The sequence below is a fragment of the Neopsephotus bourkii genome, unplaced genomic scaffold, assembly GCF_033783945.1.
Source record: "Neopsephotus bourkii isolate Nb327-2 ecotype Australia unplaced genomic scaffold, CSIRO-AGI_Nbou_v1 NB_234, whole genome shotgun sequence".
In the NCBI taxonomy this organism is placed as follows: Eukaryota; Metazoa; Chordata; class Aves; order Psittaciformes; family Psittacidae; genus Neopsephotus; species Neopsephotus bourkii.
This window is the reverse complement of record NW_026900744.1, coordinates 16,970,078-16,984,326: the sequence shown is the minus strand read 5'-3', so window position 1 is coordinate 16,984,326 and position 14,249 is coordinate 16,970,078. Positions and strand designations below refer to the sequence as shown.

Below are 14,249 nucleotides of genomic sequence, written 5' to 3'. Positions count from 1 at the left end.
TAAGCCTGGATTTGTAGTTAGCAATAAAAAAACCACAGCATCTATCTTACAAATAAACTGCTGTATATAAAGTATTTATGAAGTAAAGTTTCAAGCAGAACACCCAGGATACCGTTCCCTAATTTACTGCAGTGTGAGTGATGAACGAGAGCTCCCTGTAGTCCAGTTTTTTAGACTAGAAAGACTATTTTTCTTGGAGGGAAGAGGTATGTCTCCTTCTTGAAGCCTTAAATGGCATGGGATTTAAAACTGTTCTGCAGCAGGTCATATTCTCATATTTGTACTGAGCAGAAACAGAAAATCTCTGTGCAATTCTTAATTATTGATTTTGCCCCAGTTCAAAGTGCTGAATTCTGTTACCATTAAGAATGTAATGGTTTTCCTCTGCCCCTCCCTAAACCAAGTGTCTCGAAGGGTCAGTGATCTGGGGAGACGAACAGGGACAACTGCAGCTGGATTAAGACTGTTCTGCAGTGTTACACAAACCTGTATCTGCACTAGGAGAACTGTCCAGCAGGTGTCTCTCCAACACAAGTGAGAGAGAGACCATCTACTTACACTCACCAGTTTAAAGAAAAATCTGTAATTATACTCATTCCTATTCCTCTCTGGAGCAGGATTCTGCTTTCTGTTGCTAAGTTTTCAACCTAGCAGCTGCTAGGTGATTCACAGCCTTACCTTTGGTGATGCTGAGGGTGTTGTCACCGCTTGCTACAAAATCGTAAAGTGCAACAAAGAGATTGGGATCGCTCTCAGTGGCTCCAAGCAGGTTCTCCTTGGAGCTCCATCTGATGGCTTCATTCAGTGCCTGGGGTTCAACATCGCAACCATATGGGCGGTGCAGGGCCTCTGAAGAAGGAGCGGAAGAGGAAATTACTTTGTCTACAATTGTAAATAGAACAAACCCCAGTGTAGAGGAAAGCGAAGCTCCTACTGCACAACATGCTCTTTATGGAAAGGGAAAACCACATGCATGGTTTTGGATCAGTGGTTTTCAATCCCCACTTTGCTGACTCTTCATTCCATAGGTTACTTCTAATACGGGCTGGAGAAGGTGGTTAATTACCTAGATACCAAGTAGCAAGCTGTGTATATAAAATTTCTATTTAGTATTTATTGTATTATATGTATTCCATTTATATACACTTCTATTTGAAAGGATTTAAACATTTATAGATAAAAAATGGGTGAGAAATAAAAAGTTGTGGTTTTTTTTTTTTGATTATGTGAAGTACTGAAAGAAACCTTCTGATGCTGAAATATTGTGGTTTATGTTTTTATTGTTTCTGTGGCTGAAATAGCCTCAATCCCAAACCAACATCATAAATACAGGTAAGACAGACTGAATTATGACATAAATGAGATCTACAGGTTAGGACAGTAACTGATGCAGTATTAACAAAAAGGTTGGTGATTTGCAATACATTTCAAGACTGTAAATAAGAGGTGGAAAACTGACAAGGCCAGAAAATAGTAAAAGTGATGCCAGATATGCAGCAGTAGTGTTTCTGAATTCCCAGGCAGCTCTGTTTTGCTGACTCAACAGACAACTGATACAGACTTGATAATTCAAGAGAGTGGGGGGAGGTACAAGACTTGTTTAATAGACAAAAGAAAAAAGTCCCCACAGTTCCTGTGATGATGAAAACAATAAATGCACAGGTTTTGGAAAGAACAGTAGTAAAAAGCAAAACTGTCTGAACTCTTCATGCAAGCACTATGCCAAGACCATCATTGGCTTTTGAACCCAGAGAGCGGGTTTCTGGGAACACACAGCCAAATAAATTTCAATATTAAGATATGAGAAAAGAGCAATGGTGAGGTTCAATGCATATGGGCTGCTCTAGGGGGCAAAAAAATAAGATGATGTAAAGATACAAATATTTTCTCTGATGGCAGAACTGACACCAAATTCCTGTCCCAATATGTAGTTCCAAATTCTCTTGTTGAACCCAATTCTGGAAATGTACACGGTAAAGAGATTTCGTTAAAAGCACCAGACATGAAAAGTCCTCTTTAAAAAACCTGAGGCTTTCTTTGCTTTACAAGCATTGCCATGACCCATTTCTGAGGGGCTGAGAAGTAAGGCTTAGGACGTTTTTAAGCACACCACTGCCAAAGAATGCGTGCATGTGACTATCCCTTCCCTGCACTCCCATGAGATTTACATTCATGAGCAAGAGTGAGTCTATAATGCACTTTAAAAGAGAACAAAGAACTCAAATGTAATACAGGACGGGAAAACTGGGAAGTCAGCGAGACACAAAACAGGAAGAGGCCTGTGCCAAGTAATAGGTAAACATATGCCAAATCTGTGTCACAGGACAGAGCTCAGGCCTGGAAAATGAGGACGTAGGGGGTTTTCATATTGTAGGTACATGAGAAAGTAAACGGTTGAGGTTTGTTTTTAAACACATAGCTAAGTGTGTGTCAAAAGCTAAGGCTTTTGACAGTATTTCTGGTAATTATTCAGGGTTAAACTGCTCGTATAACCTGCTCAACTTGCAATTACTTAAGAACCTACCTTCTGAAACCTGCAAAAGTAGACTGCTTATCAGGGTTTTCCTAGCAAGAACAGAAGTGACTAAACTACCAAAATGTCACTTCTTTGATTTTGCTGTTTGCAGATGCAATGTTGACATACACTTCCTATTCCTAACTATCAACTGCAATTAATTTTACAATATACTAAACCATTCAGACTGGCTTTACCATGGAGGAAAGAGGAAATCCAATGCCTACATTACAGTATAGCTGCCAACATCCCTCTGGAATTTTTTAGGACTGAATATGTGCATATACATGTCCAGTTGTTAAGCACCAGGAAAGACCACTAGTTCCTAAATACAGCTCTCTTTATGGAGCAAAAATACAAATTTAATTAAATAATGCATTCTTTATACTCGTACAGTGACTTGTGTTAAAGAGTGTTTCAGTGCCTTAAGTGAAGTCACTCAGCAAATGTGCTATACAGGAAATCTGACTTTTGCATCTCTGCCAAGGAGAAAACACAAAAGTAGGCAACGTTTCCAAAAAATATCCAACCTTTCAGCTCCAAAATACCTTAATAATGTTTAAATAACTTCTTACTTTCAATTACGTATCTGCTGAAATGCAAAAGGTTTTAAATAGAAATATATGTATATATTCTAAATCAAAACATATGTTAAGTATCTTTCTCAAGCCAGAAAAGTTCATGAACTAAGCATCCAACCCCTACTTAAGAGACAGCACAGAGTTGAGCATGTAATGATGCACTCAACAGGTAAGCCTGAAGAGGCCCAGTATCAACTTAGCTTCAGAGCTGCTGCAGTGAATCCCATGACCACCTAAGCATGCCCATGCTGAGCCAGCCCAGCAGGCACTCCAGCCAAGGCAAAAACCAGCAGAATGCCACCTGCTGCTCAGCACTGAGCAGCTCTGCCCGCATAAAACCATTTGAGGTGCTGCGCTGGATTGCCAGGAAAAATTCAAAGCAGGTGTGGGACTACTACTACTTCCTCAGGAATGCCTGGGAGGCTGGCACACGTTTTTAACACCCACTTTACATACAGAAAAAGACAGCAGAAGTTAATGTTTGATGAAGAGCTTCAATCACTTAGCTACAGCACTTACCTAAAAATCACATTACCTAAAAAGCAAATGCTTTTAAGAGTTCAATGCATGTCTCACCAACTTCCTTCACTTTCATCTTAGAGTGACTTGGATCCTTAAGTAATCGTAAAGGTTACCCAATAGCTACTAAACGGGACTTTACCAGGTCTTTAGGACTTTACTGTGCCTATTGTAGGCTATTAGTACACAATAACCTATGCTGCTCTATACAGTGTGGGTCTATACCATTCAGTATGTCAGGTTATGGAAAGTCAATGAAACATGATGGTCACATAAACCTCATTAAGGAAACCAGATCACAAAATCCTATCACAAGTGATTCTCTTCCAGATGAACAGTCTGCAAGCTCTACCCACACCAAGAGTACAGAAATGAGCTGGGAAGTTCTGTTTTACATCAGCTCCTTTTAAAGGCTAACCATAAATCATATACTACCACTTTCATTTCCTATGCAGTGGAAAACTTACATCATCATTTACTGCACGAGTAATACATGGCCATGCAAGGAGGTTATGCTTCATCCATCTCCTTCCTTTTCTTTGTTCCCACAATACAATTTGCTTCCTTCTGGATACGAATGCTTTTCCTACTCAGCCAATATGTAAGGGGTGTTTTGTCGCCTAACCTGCCAACACTGCAATTACTATTCTGTTCAGCCCAGGAGCAGGATGCAGTGTATGCTAAACCTTTAATTCTAGACTCATATTATGGCTGAAGTGGTCTCTATTTCTGAAATACCATGTAACTGCTCATAAAAATGAAGCATTTCAATAATCCCCAAACCAGGATAAAACCAGGCAATCTCAGTCCTGCCTGTGGCTGGTCTCATACTACAAGACAAAGGTAGATTTGAGAAGTCCCATATCCTCCTTGAAACACTTGGAGAAATACAGGAAAGGGACAGCACAGCATTACATTCCTGAACATCATACCTGTGAAATTCACGCCAGGCTCAGAGGCTTCCTTGCCAAGGCAGCAGAGCAGCTTGCCTTCTTTGCCATAGCTGCTAGACTGGAAAAGGACTGTCCCCACAATCATGCTGTGCTTCACAGCAAGCAGATGAGGCTGCTTGACACAAGAAGTCCTGGACTGCCACTGCCAGCACAAATGCCACCACGTGCAGTCGATCCCTGCTTGCAAGGCTGGTGGCCAAAGAGAAAGCAAGGGCTGAAGAGCAGGCAAAGGAGAAACTGGGAAAAATCAGGCTGTGGGCTAACGTGGTTATTAGCTGGAAGTGAGGGTGGAGCTTCCCAGGGAATGCTGAACAAACAAGAGGATGTGGGGACTGGACTGCAAGTTGAAACAATTTTGAGATGAGCTATAAAGACAGAGTTTTGTTCCGATCAGAGTTAGGCAACCAAGTGTTTGGGAAGAAAGCAAACAGTTTCCTTGGAGAAATTCCTTTGTACAAATTACAAAACAAATCACCCATTAAGGAGACTGCCCAGATTGATTCATTTTTCCACTCCACATACCGTTGCTGGAGCATTGCTTAGATGAATCAACAGGAAATGGCGTTAATGAAAATATATATGTCTAAGAGATGTACAAGCACTGAGCAAGTAAACACTCTTGAACATTTCAGGATTTCAGAAAGAAAGAGAAATCAAGGGCAGTACAGTACACCCAATGGGAGCTGCATATTTGATGACTACTAAGAGTCAGGAACTCTTCAAAAGGGCACCATCAAATTTACTTCTCGAAAACCGTAAGATGTGTTGGATGAATTCTTCAAAAGCTGTAGTGCTTTTGAAAGGCTGTACTGTATGGTTTGTACCAGGACAGGCTCCTCCTAACATGTGGACAAGGAAGGGTTAAAGAACAAGAAATCACTATGGCACTCTCACACCTGGGATGGTGGTAGGCCTGCAGAGTGGTATAAAGGGAGCAGGGAGAGGGAAGTTAATGGTTGGGTTGTTGTGGGGAGGAGAGAGGAGTTGTCAAAGCTTACCAAGGGGGAAGACCAAAACCAAACAGCATTTCTACAATCCATTAACTCCACTGCTCTGTGAGAAAGGCAGCTGCACCGTGTGAGGAGGACTCATTAGGCTGAAGGTAAGAAATGAGCAACCTGACTTATTCCAAATACTTGTATTTTGTAAGGCTGTGGAAAAACACTATAATCAAACCATGGGTATCCTGTGGTGATGGGGATCTGCTTTCACCTGTATGGCCTGTGACATAAGTTATGTCCTGTACCACCAACCTCTAATGTTATGTGGAAAAAGTAACTAGAAAAAGAAAATAACTTAGGCTGACTACCTGCATAGTGTTGTCTTTGTGAAGTTCTGACAACTGAGTGACCTTTTTTCTTCCTTATCCAAAATCACACTCAGTAAATCCTGCAGCATGCTACCTAGTAGCCAGAGGTTGTAATGCCTTTACTTAAGAGCTCCTAGGCTTTATCACTTTTCTGTGTTTCTGCCTCTGTGTTTTACTGTTTTCTCCCTTCTTATTTGCTCAAATTACTCTTCATTACACTGTTATTTGTACCAACCTTAGTGTATCCATTAATACACAAAGAATAAGCAGGATTTGTAGAGAAAGACAGCACAGCCTCAGAAACATGTGCATGAGTTTTGTAACACACTTCCGAAATGGTACCAGAAAATGGCAAGCTATGTACGGATTTGCGGCTAAATTACTCTTGGCTGTTACAGTTAATTACCTTGGTTAAAATTAACAAATTTACTTGTTAGTTAAAATACAACAGATGAGTAATTGGCATTTGGAACACAGAATAACTAGTAGAAAGATAGGTTGGATTAATAATGTAACTTGCAAAGGTATCCACTAACTCTACCAGTTTTAGCCTTTGTCAGAAGAGTATTCTTAGCCAAAGCTTATTGGCTGGCTGATCTGTTAAGGAGCTCCTGATGGGAAATCAAGCAGTGGCCAGCAGTGGCATTATGGATAAGTAACACTTGGGCTGTAAGCTTCCTGTTACAGGGCAATTCTGTGCCTGCACCCTTCCAGCTACCCTCCTGAAGGTGTTTCTCAGTGGGAAGGACACAGAATGTCGCTACAGTGTGAAGCAGTTGATCAGGTCCTGCCAAATAAACCCAAGCAGAATAAACTGGGGCATCTTTCTCCCTTCTAGATGAGCATTATTTCTTTTACAACTGATTTTCCTAGATAGTTAACCTGTAGTCCATCAGTTCGCCATCTCCATCCACCACATCTGCATCCTGTTCTATTCTCTTCACAGTAAGCACACAATATAAAATCTTAATTCTGGTATATTCAGCTTCCTTGGTGAAAGAATCCACCTTTCAGACACAGCAGCTCTTCCCAGCTTTTTAGACTATTCCCTGTGATGGTCTTCAAAACTGTTTCCTGAGAGTGGTTACCTTTCCTGTACAACTTAAGTCATCCATTTAGAAGCATTTCTCTAGTTCTTCCAGCAATGGGAAAAAGTTGAATAAAAGGAAATCTTGCTGACTAAGCTACTTTGAGATGTATAGCTCAGGGAGCTCCTAAAAAGACTTGCTGTATTTTGAATTTCTGAACCAACTGCCAGTGTCCCTAAAACATGTAAATGGAAATACAGCCCCGAAATGCACTTGGTATTGGCAGCAGGCCAAAGTGACTGGTTTGCCAATGGAAGGAAGAGACAAAGAAAGGGTTATAGGGTAAATACTAGCTATTGCATACAGTCTCAATCTGTTGTCTTCCATTTTGCTGCAAAAACCATAGGCTGTATGTATATGTGTTTGTACATTATATAGGCAACATATGGTGTTCTATCTTCCGGCTTCTCACATGTCTCCCTTCACAAAGGGACACATGCATACAAGGCCACCAAGATCTCTGCATATGCCACTTCTTTCACTTTTTTCACTTTGAGTTCTCAAACTAAATGCCAATATAAATATCAAAGCACTATTTTAGATGCAGACTCATTTTATATACTTGCATTTAAACCTATCAAAGAACACACTTTGGTCAACTTGAAGCATAGAAAACAGGCCATCCAGTAATTAACAACCATTAGTGTAACTTCTACTTTCCACTGCATCTTCAAAACGTACATCACTTTGTATCACTAGACTTCAAGATCTTTAACCAACTTGTTAGTGGGAGGATTCCTGCCTTAATGAATAAGAGGAAACAAAATTGGTAACACAGCAGCAAGCAGGTTCCTTATTTTGCTGACATGACTGGAATAGTATCAAGTTCTACAGTGGCTTTGTTTCTGAAGCCAAGTCTCAGCACTTCCTACTAACCAAAAATACTCATGGCAAAGTACATAACTAAAAAAGCAAACCGATGCTAAACAGGCCAAGTTCCTGCTGTCTAATAATGTGGTATCATAGAAGCAGACCTATGAACTTTCCTTACCCTGTAACAGACTTCATCCCTTACCTAAGCGGACCACCTACTCTTTCTGCTAACATACATGTGGCCATGAAAAACACCAGTTTAAAGAGGTTAGACAGCTCACATATGGCTTTGGTAAAATGCAGGCAGCCTAACTAAATGCCATTCCTAGGTGTTTCTCTCCAGCAAGCAAGCAGACTCTTAATAAGGTGGTTTGCTTGAACTAAGCACAGATCCATCTAGTCTTTAGGCCTCCCACATTGTGGTGCAAGGTTTAAGTACTGTAAACAGCCCACTGACTAAAGTCAAGAAATATGGCTCCAAGCCAAGAACTTGGGATGGGCAAGGAATAGGTTTCTATTTATGGCACCAGGCTGGGAGAGACAGAATAGAAGGAGACTTTAGAGTCAGTGACAAAATTGCATCATGAACAGCTCGCATCATATAAAAAGAAATGTTTCAAGCCAAGCTGGCAGCACCATCTTACCTCAATTATTAAAATATATCTGACATAGAAAATGTTAATTACAATAATCTTTGGTATCAAAGAGAGAAATATATGGAGAAACTTAAAAGCTCTCCATACACCTCACCTCTTCAGAGCAGACTTATTTTGTTTCACTGGTTTCAGTTATCCTCTTGCTTTGTTGTTAATGCTACCAAATAGAGGCATCTCTCAGCCCAATTCTTTGCTCAGATATCAGTGACATGTATATATACCATTTCCTCCAACATCAACCTAATGTAGTACTTCCCATTTTTTCCTCAACTAATTTCTGGTGAAGTATCTTTTTTTGGTGCAGAATCAGTATTAAATAAATAAAGTTTAAGCTCTGAATTATTCATCTGAAAATCTTCATTTCATTCCTTGTTGAATGCAAGGTGCATAAATCTCTTCATAGAGCAACAACTGTACAGGCTGTAAGTGAACAAACCTTCTACTAAACCACTGCTGTTTTAAGAGAGAATTTCAAAGTAGATGAAATACTGATCATCTTCAGTACAAATGCTGCTAACTCAATAGACTGGCTCTCGTGACCTCTAAGATTTACTGTCTTTGCAGAACTCCAGCAGTAAACTTACTCTGGGATAAATGCAGCTAGCCAAGTTATGCAGGTTTTTAGCTGCAATTAAAAAACACTTTAAGGTGAGGAACTCATGTGAGCACAGGAGAGCTGGACCTAAAAGATGCAATGGCTGTTTCCTGTCACAGGTACTGGGGATGGCCAGAAGCACCAGAATTCACCCAAAGCACCAATCCAACTTCTCTGAATGTGCCTTTGGGTCAGGAATCAAAACCCAACAGCACAACAGATAATAAGAAAAACACCTTCCTGAAGTGATGTATCTTAATGCCATTAAAATTATAACCACAAAACATTTTAGAACAAAAAGCTACAAATGTAACATCTTTGCAAAATCCTGAATACTGCAGCAAAGTGTTTGTTACCTTAATTTCTGAGGATTTGTTCAGCTCCAATAAAGCTAGTCAGCTTTGCAAGCGCTCTCTAGAAACAAGCAGATAGACCACCAACTTCAGATGCTCTGTATTACATACCTCTTTCCATTGAGTACTGCAATGATGAAGTTCAGATCTTCGTTCCTCAGAATCCTGCCTATAGTGGACAGTAACTACCCCCACAATGACAGTTTTAGGGAAAGGAGTGCAATGAAGGGACACCTGAATTACAAAGATTCAGGGGAACTGCATGTATGTAGATCAAAAGTCTATTTGACATTGCCCTCTGTCACCGTAAATTCCAGTAAAAACTCTCCAGTCTGAAGGGTAAGGAGGATTAGGTCACCCAGTCCCTCTCCAGGAAAGGCGGGATGACCAAACATTCTGACATCTTACAGCAAGTCACTTAGCACTTTTTTATATCAGTACTTTGGAGAGAAGCTGCCTGATGTGGATTACACTTCACTCCAACAACAGAATTCCTGAGGAGTCGTTACTACTGGCCACATCAAAGTCAAGATATTATCTACTTCTAAGCAAATCAAATTAATAGCTATTTACTCACAGCAAGCAAACATTTGAAGTAGGAGCTCTTCTGCAAAAGGACTACTTGAAAAATCATGGCTCAAATGACCCCTAAGCAAGACAGAAATACCTACATTAATGAAGTCTAGCTGGTGAGAGGTCTATTTTGCAGATGTAAAGCACTAACTGATCAGATTTTGAGTTAGCATGGCATCAATGTCCCAACTGCTTTCCAAGTGACATAATTACATCTAGAAGTCTTACAGTCTTAGCTATTCTCCTTAGACTCAGCACCTGAACAATGACCACATTAGTTTTTCACCTGCCTTTTGAAATCTATTTTTAGCCTTTCTAGTTAGAGGGAAAACTTGGAAGGAGAGGATGGAGACTAACCCACTAACTCATAACGTCAGGAGTGAAAGAAAATGTCAATCTAACAACTCAAATTTGAGTTGATATCACATCTTGAGGTCCAAGTAATTATTTTTGCAAAGCCCTGGACAGGCAAGGCAGCACTGCTTACCTTTTGGAGGATATTCGGAAGGCAGAGCTCCCCAGGTGAGCTGATACAGCTTCAGTTTCCAATACATGAGTTTAATTTTTTAATGGAATCCCAAAATGCTTGTTAGCACAGATGCGACTTCTCAGTTCCATCCACCCACACTGAACATGCAGCAACTGCCAAAGCTACACAGTACTTCTGGTTTAAAAAAAATTTTTAGCTAAAAATACATCACAAAACTGTCAATCTCATTTGTCAGCAGCCAATATGTTGTTCAAGCCATTGTCCACAGCCATTTTCTTCTCTTGAACAAAGGGGTTTTCCTTTTCAAAATATTTACTTCGTTTGACTAAAATACTCTTGTGATCTTGCCTTCTTTGAAATATGTTTGTCTTAGAAAATAAAACCAGTGTTTCGTTTTCTCCAAGAAAAGATGAGCTTTAGCACAAGTACTTGCCCAAAAATTGCATACTGTCTTTTTAACTTCAGAACCAGGGTAAACTCTTAACTATGGATGCTTGTCAGGAGATCCGAGTCTGACATTCAGCTGAGCCCTGGCTGAGGGAGTTCTAGTTGTCTTGCTCCTTCTCGGCACTATGGGCTAATTAACTTCGGGGGGGCAGTGTGATTGTGCAAATATGAAGTCAGAGAAACATCCACTGCACTAAACTTAGCTACTGGCTGCTGTGCCACTTCCCGTCGTCGGTGAAACCCAGACACTTGTCATTGGCTCCACTGGCCAGACAAGGGGCTCCATTCACCAGTGCCATTCCCAACAGCTGCTAAATAATCATGGTAACATGAACCCCAGCCTCAGCGGGAGGAGAATTCCCAGCTCAGCATCAACAGCTCTGCAGTATCAGGCTGTGTCACTACATTTGCTTTTTCAAATTGAACAGTGGTGTTTAGTCCCTGTGTGTCTGAGACCAATATCAAGACAAGAATGTACTCACTGAAACATTTTTGGAAAGGTTCTTTCTGGGTCATAGCAGAACTAATACAGCTTTGGAGGAAAAGAAACTACAGTCAGACTGAGCAAGTTCAATACTCCTATCCTAAAAGTAATCAAAGCTACAAGAAAGTTACTGTTTGACTTGCTGGTGTAGTAAAAAGATCAGTTTTATTACAAAGAAGGATAACTATAAATGAATATACAAAGACTATGAATAAGTTAAGTGGATCTGGATTGAAAATGGTAGCAGGTTTGTGATGGATATTACTGAGTAGATCTGAAATTTTTGGACACAATAATAAATATTTTAAAAATTAATTAATTGGAGAGGTAGGACTAGCCAATGTGTACAGATTGGAGAGGTAGGACTAGCCAATGTGTACAAATTGGAGAGGTAGGACTAGCCAATGTGTACAACTTGAAGGAATTTTATGCAGGTAAAATACAAACATGCATTTTATGTACATCCACTACTACAATAGGAGCATCTACTGTAAAGTTAGGCATTGAGACTGTTTTTTAAGTACAAGTACTTTTTGATAACATTGAAACTATAGAACATTTAAAGGAATTATGATAGGAAAAACAAGTTCTACCTCTTGGATCTAGCAGAACACTTAAGAAAGCCAAAAGCAAGTCAGCTAGCTGACAACTGGGATTCTTCAGGCAGTTAACAACCACTGTACTGGGTACAGTACTTACAGACCAGCATCCTGCTGTTACCATTGCCTGGGGAAAGGGTAATGGTATTATTCCAGAATACTTTCCAAGCCTCCAGCACGTTGCAGCTCGAGGTCTTTCTGAGCCAGAGCTGGCGGTGTTGTAGTTAAATTTTCTAACAGGCTTCTTCCATTATTTTGTCCAGTTGCTGTCTAAAGTAATGCAAACTAAACTCACCACAAACAGCATCTTGCTGCAATGTTATCAATGGCTCAACTGCGCATTATAGAATAAAAAACAGGCTTTTATTTGTTTTGAACATGACATCTGCTGGTTTCATTTGATGATCCTCACTGTCCGTGGTGGCAAATCCTGAATGATCACTACCTGTTGGTGTTTTTCCTGCCACTTGTGATTTTTATAGTCCTTTACTGTATTCTACCTCGGCCATCTCTTTTCCAAGCTGAAGAGTTTGTCTTAGGCAGTCTGATGATGTTGCCACCTCTGGTCACCTTTAAACAGTCCTCCTTTGATTACTTTGTTTGTTTGTTCTGTCCAGCTCCATGGCAGGGGGGTTGGAACTTGATGATCTTAAGGTCCTTTCCAACCCTAACTACTCTATGATTCTATGATTCTAAGAGTCCTTCCCCAGCATCCCTATAGGCCCCTTCAGATACTAGAAGGCTGCTATGAGGTCTCCACACAGCCTTCTCCAGGCTGAACAGCCCCAACTTTCTCAGCCGATCATACGGGAGGTGCTCCAGTCCCCTGATCATTCTCGTGGCCCTCCTCTGGACTTGTTCCAACAGTTCCATGTCCTTTTTATGTTGAGGACACCAGAACTGCACACAATACTCCAAGTGAGGTCTCACGAGAGCAGAATAAAGGGGCAGGATCACCTCCTTTGACCTGCTGGTCACACTCCTTTTGATGCAGCCCAGGATACGGTTGGCTTTCTGGGCTGCAAGCTCACACTGCTCTTTTGACTAGGTTAAGATGGCTATTTCAAAACCCAGAAACTGCATGGAAAATGCTTAGATTAACACAAATTATGCTAGCAAGGACAGAATCTGATCTATAGACAAGGAAACCTCAAAGGAGATAGCTGCAATTCTAGACTAATCTAGTATTTGTCAAAAGGCAAATCCTCACAAGAGCCAAGAACTGTTGCCAATTTTCAATGCTAACCTGAACAGCAACAGTCTGGTTTTCTATAAAACTACAAATGTTCCCTCTTTGTGCTGGGGAAATATGGAAGAGGAAAATAGTTGTATGGATTTATCTAGGATCATAAAAGGCTTTGAGGCAATCCTAACTAACTGAAATTCTATTCCACTGAATTAGTACCACAAAACCTCCTATTCACCTGGAATAAGAAGAGACAGATGATGTAAACTATGTAGTGTAAGAGTAAGGCAGACTTTTTGAGACTGGATTACGCACACTAGCCAAAAAGCATGCTAACATTAACAATGAGAAAGAAGGGAAGGTATGAATGCTGCCGTAGCCCCCTCAGAATGTAGACACTCCAAAACTAAGACATAGACAAGTGTTGTCTTGGACTACTCCAGTGACTCAGTGGAGTGCTACTCCCCCAGTTTTAACAAAATTATTCGTCTTGTACTGATATTCATCTACTGCTTGGAGGTTTTTTACTAGAAATGCAAAATGACAAGGAAAGTATCTGCTGCTTTCTAAAACAGATTCAGCATCTAGAAAAAGAAAAAAATGATTTCATTTTGTCACTTGCTTGCCACACAATCACTTGACTAATTTTTCCTGTTCACAGCGTGAAATAACAACTCAATGTTGACACAGTCAGGGAATAAGACTCACTCTAGCTATTTAAAGAGCCTTCCTCCCACTTAATACTGACATAGCTGTCTGAGACATCTCTCCTGCTGCCAGTATTTGTGGTGGTACGACAGGGATGCTCAGAAGATTGGTCAGTATGTTGTCAGCTGTTTTTAACTGAAGGTTACTCTGGCCTCTTACTGTTTCTGCCTTTGGGTGCCACCTCCCCCAGTGCTTAATTTGCTCTATTTGCTATACATATTCTGAGGCAGGAAGGAAGAGGAAAAGGTCTGGAAATTCCCAGTGGGAAGTCTAACACTGCAGCTCACTCAGCAGTTTCCTCTCTATCTGTAGAATACTGATTAGTTCCTAAACTGCATCCATCTAGAACATCAGGTTTTGTAGATTTTTTACCATGGATA

The 14,249-nt window shown here is 40.5% G+C and overlaps 1 protein-coding gene across 3 annotated transcripts in view; it reads right to left on the bottom strand.

Annotated features, from left to right (window-relative positions):
* Nucleotides 1-14,249, bottom strand: part of ABL2 (ABL proto-oncogene 2, non-receptor tyrosine kinase) — a 45,995-nt gene that overhangs the window by 12,614 nt on the left and 19,132 nt on the right. Inside the window, exons 1-2 of one of the 3 annotated variants that reach the window (XM_061345642.1) lie at nt 10,443-10,645; nt 679-849 (exon numbers count right to left, since the gene is read on the bottom strand). In XM_061345642.1, coding sequence (XP_061201626.1) covers nt 679-849; nt 10,443-10,509 — 238 coding nt within the window. In that variant the 5' untranslated portion in view covers nt 10,510-10,645. Of the gene's footprint in view, nt 1-678; nt 850-4,547; nt 7,417-10,442; nt 10,646-14,249 lie in introns of those variants that run through there. The other 2 variants (XM_061345643.1, XM_061345641.1) reach the window with 2 other exon arrangements.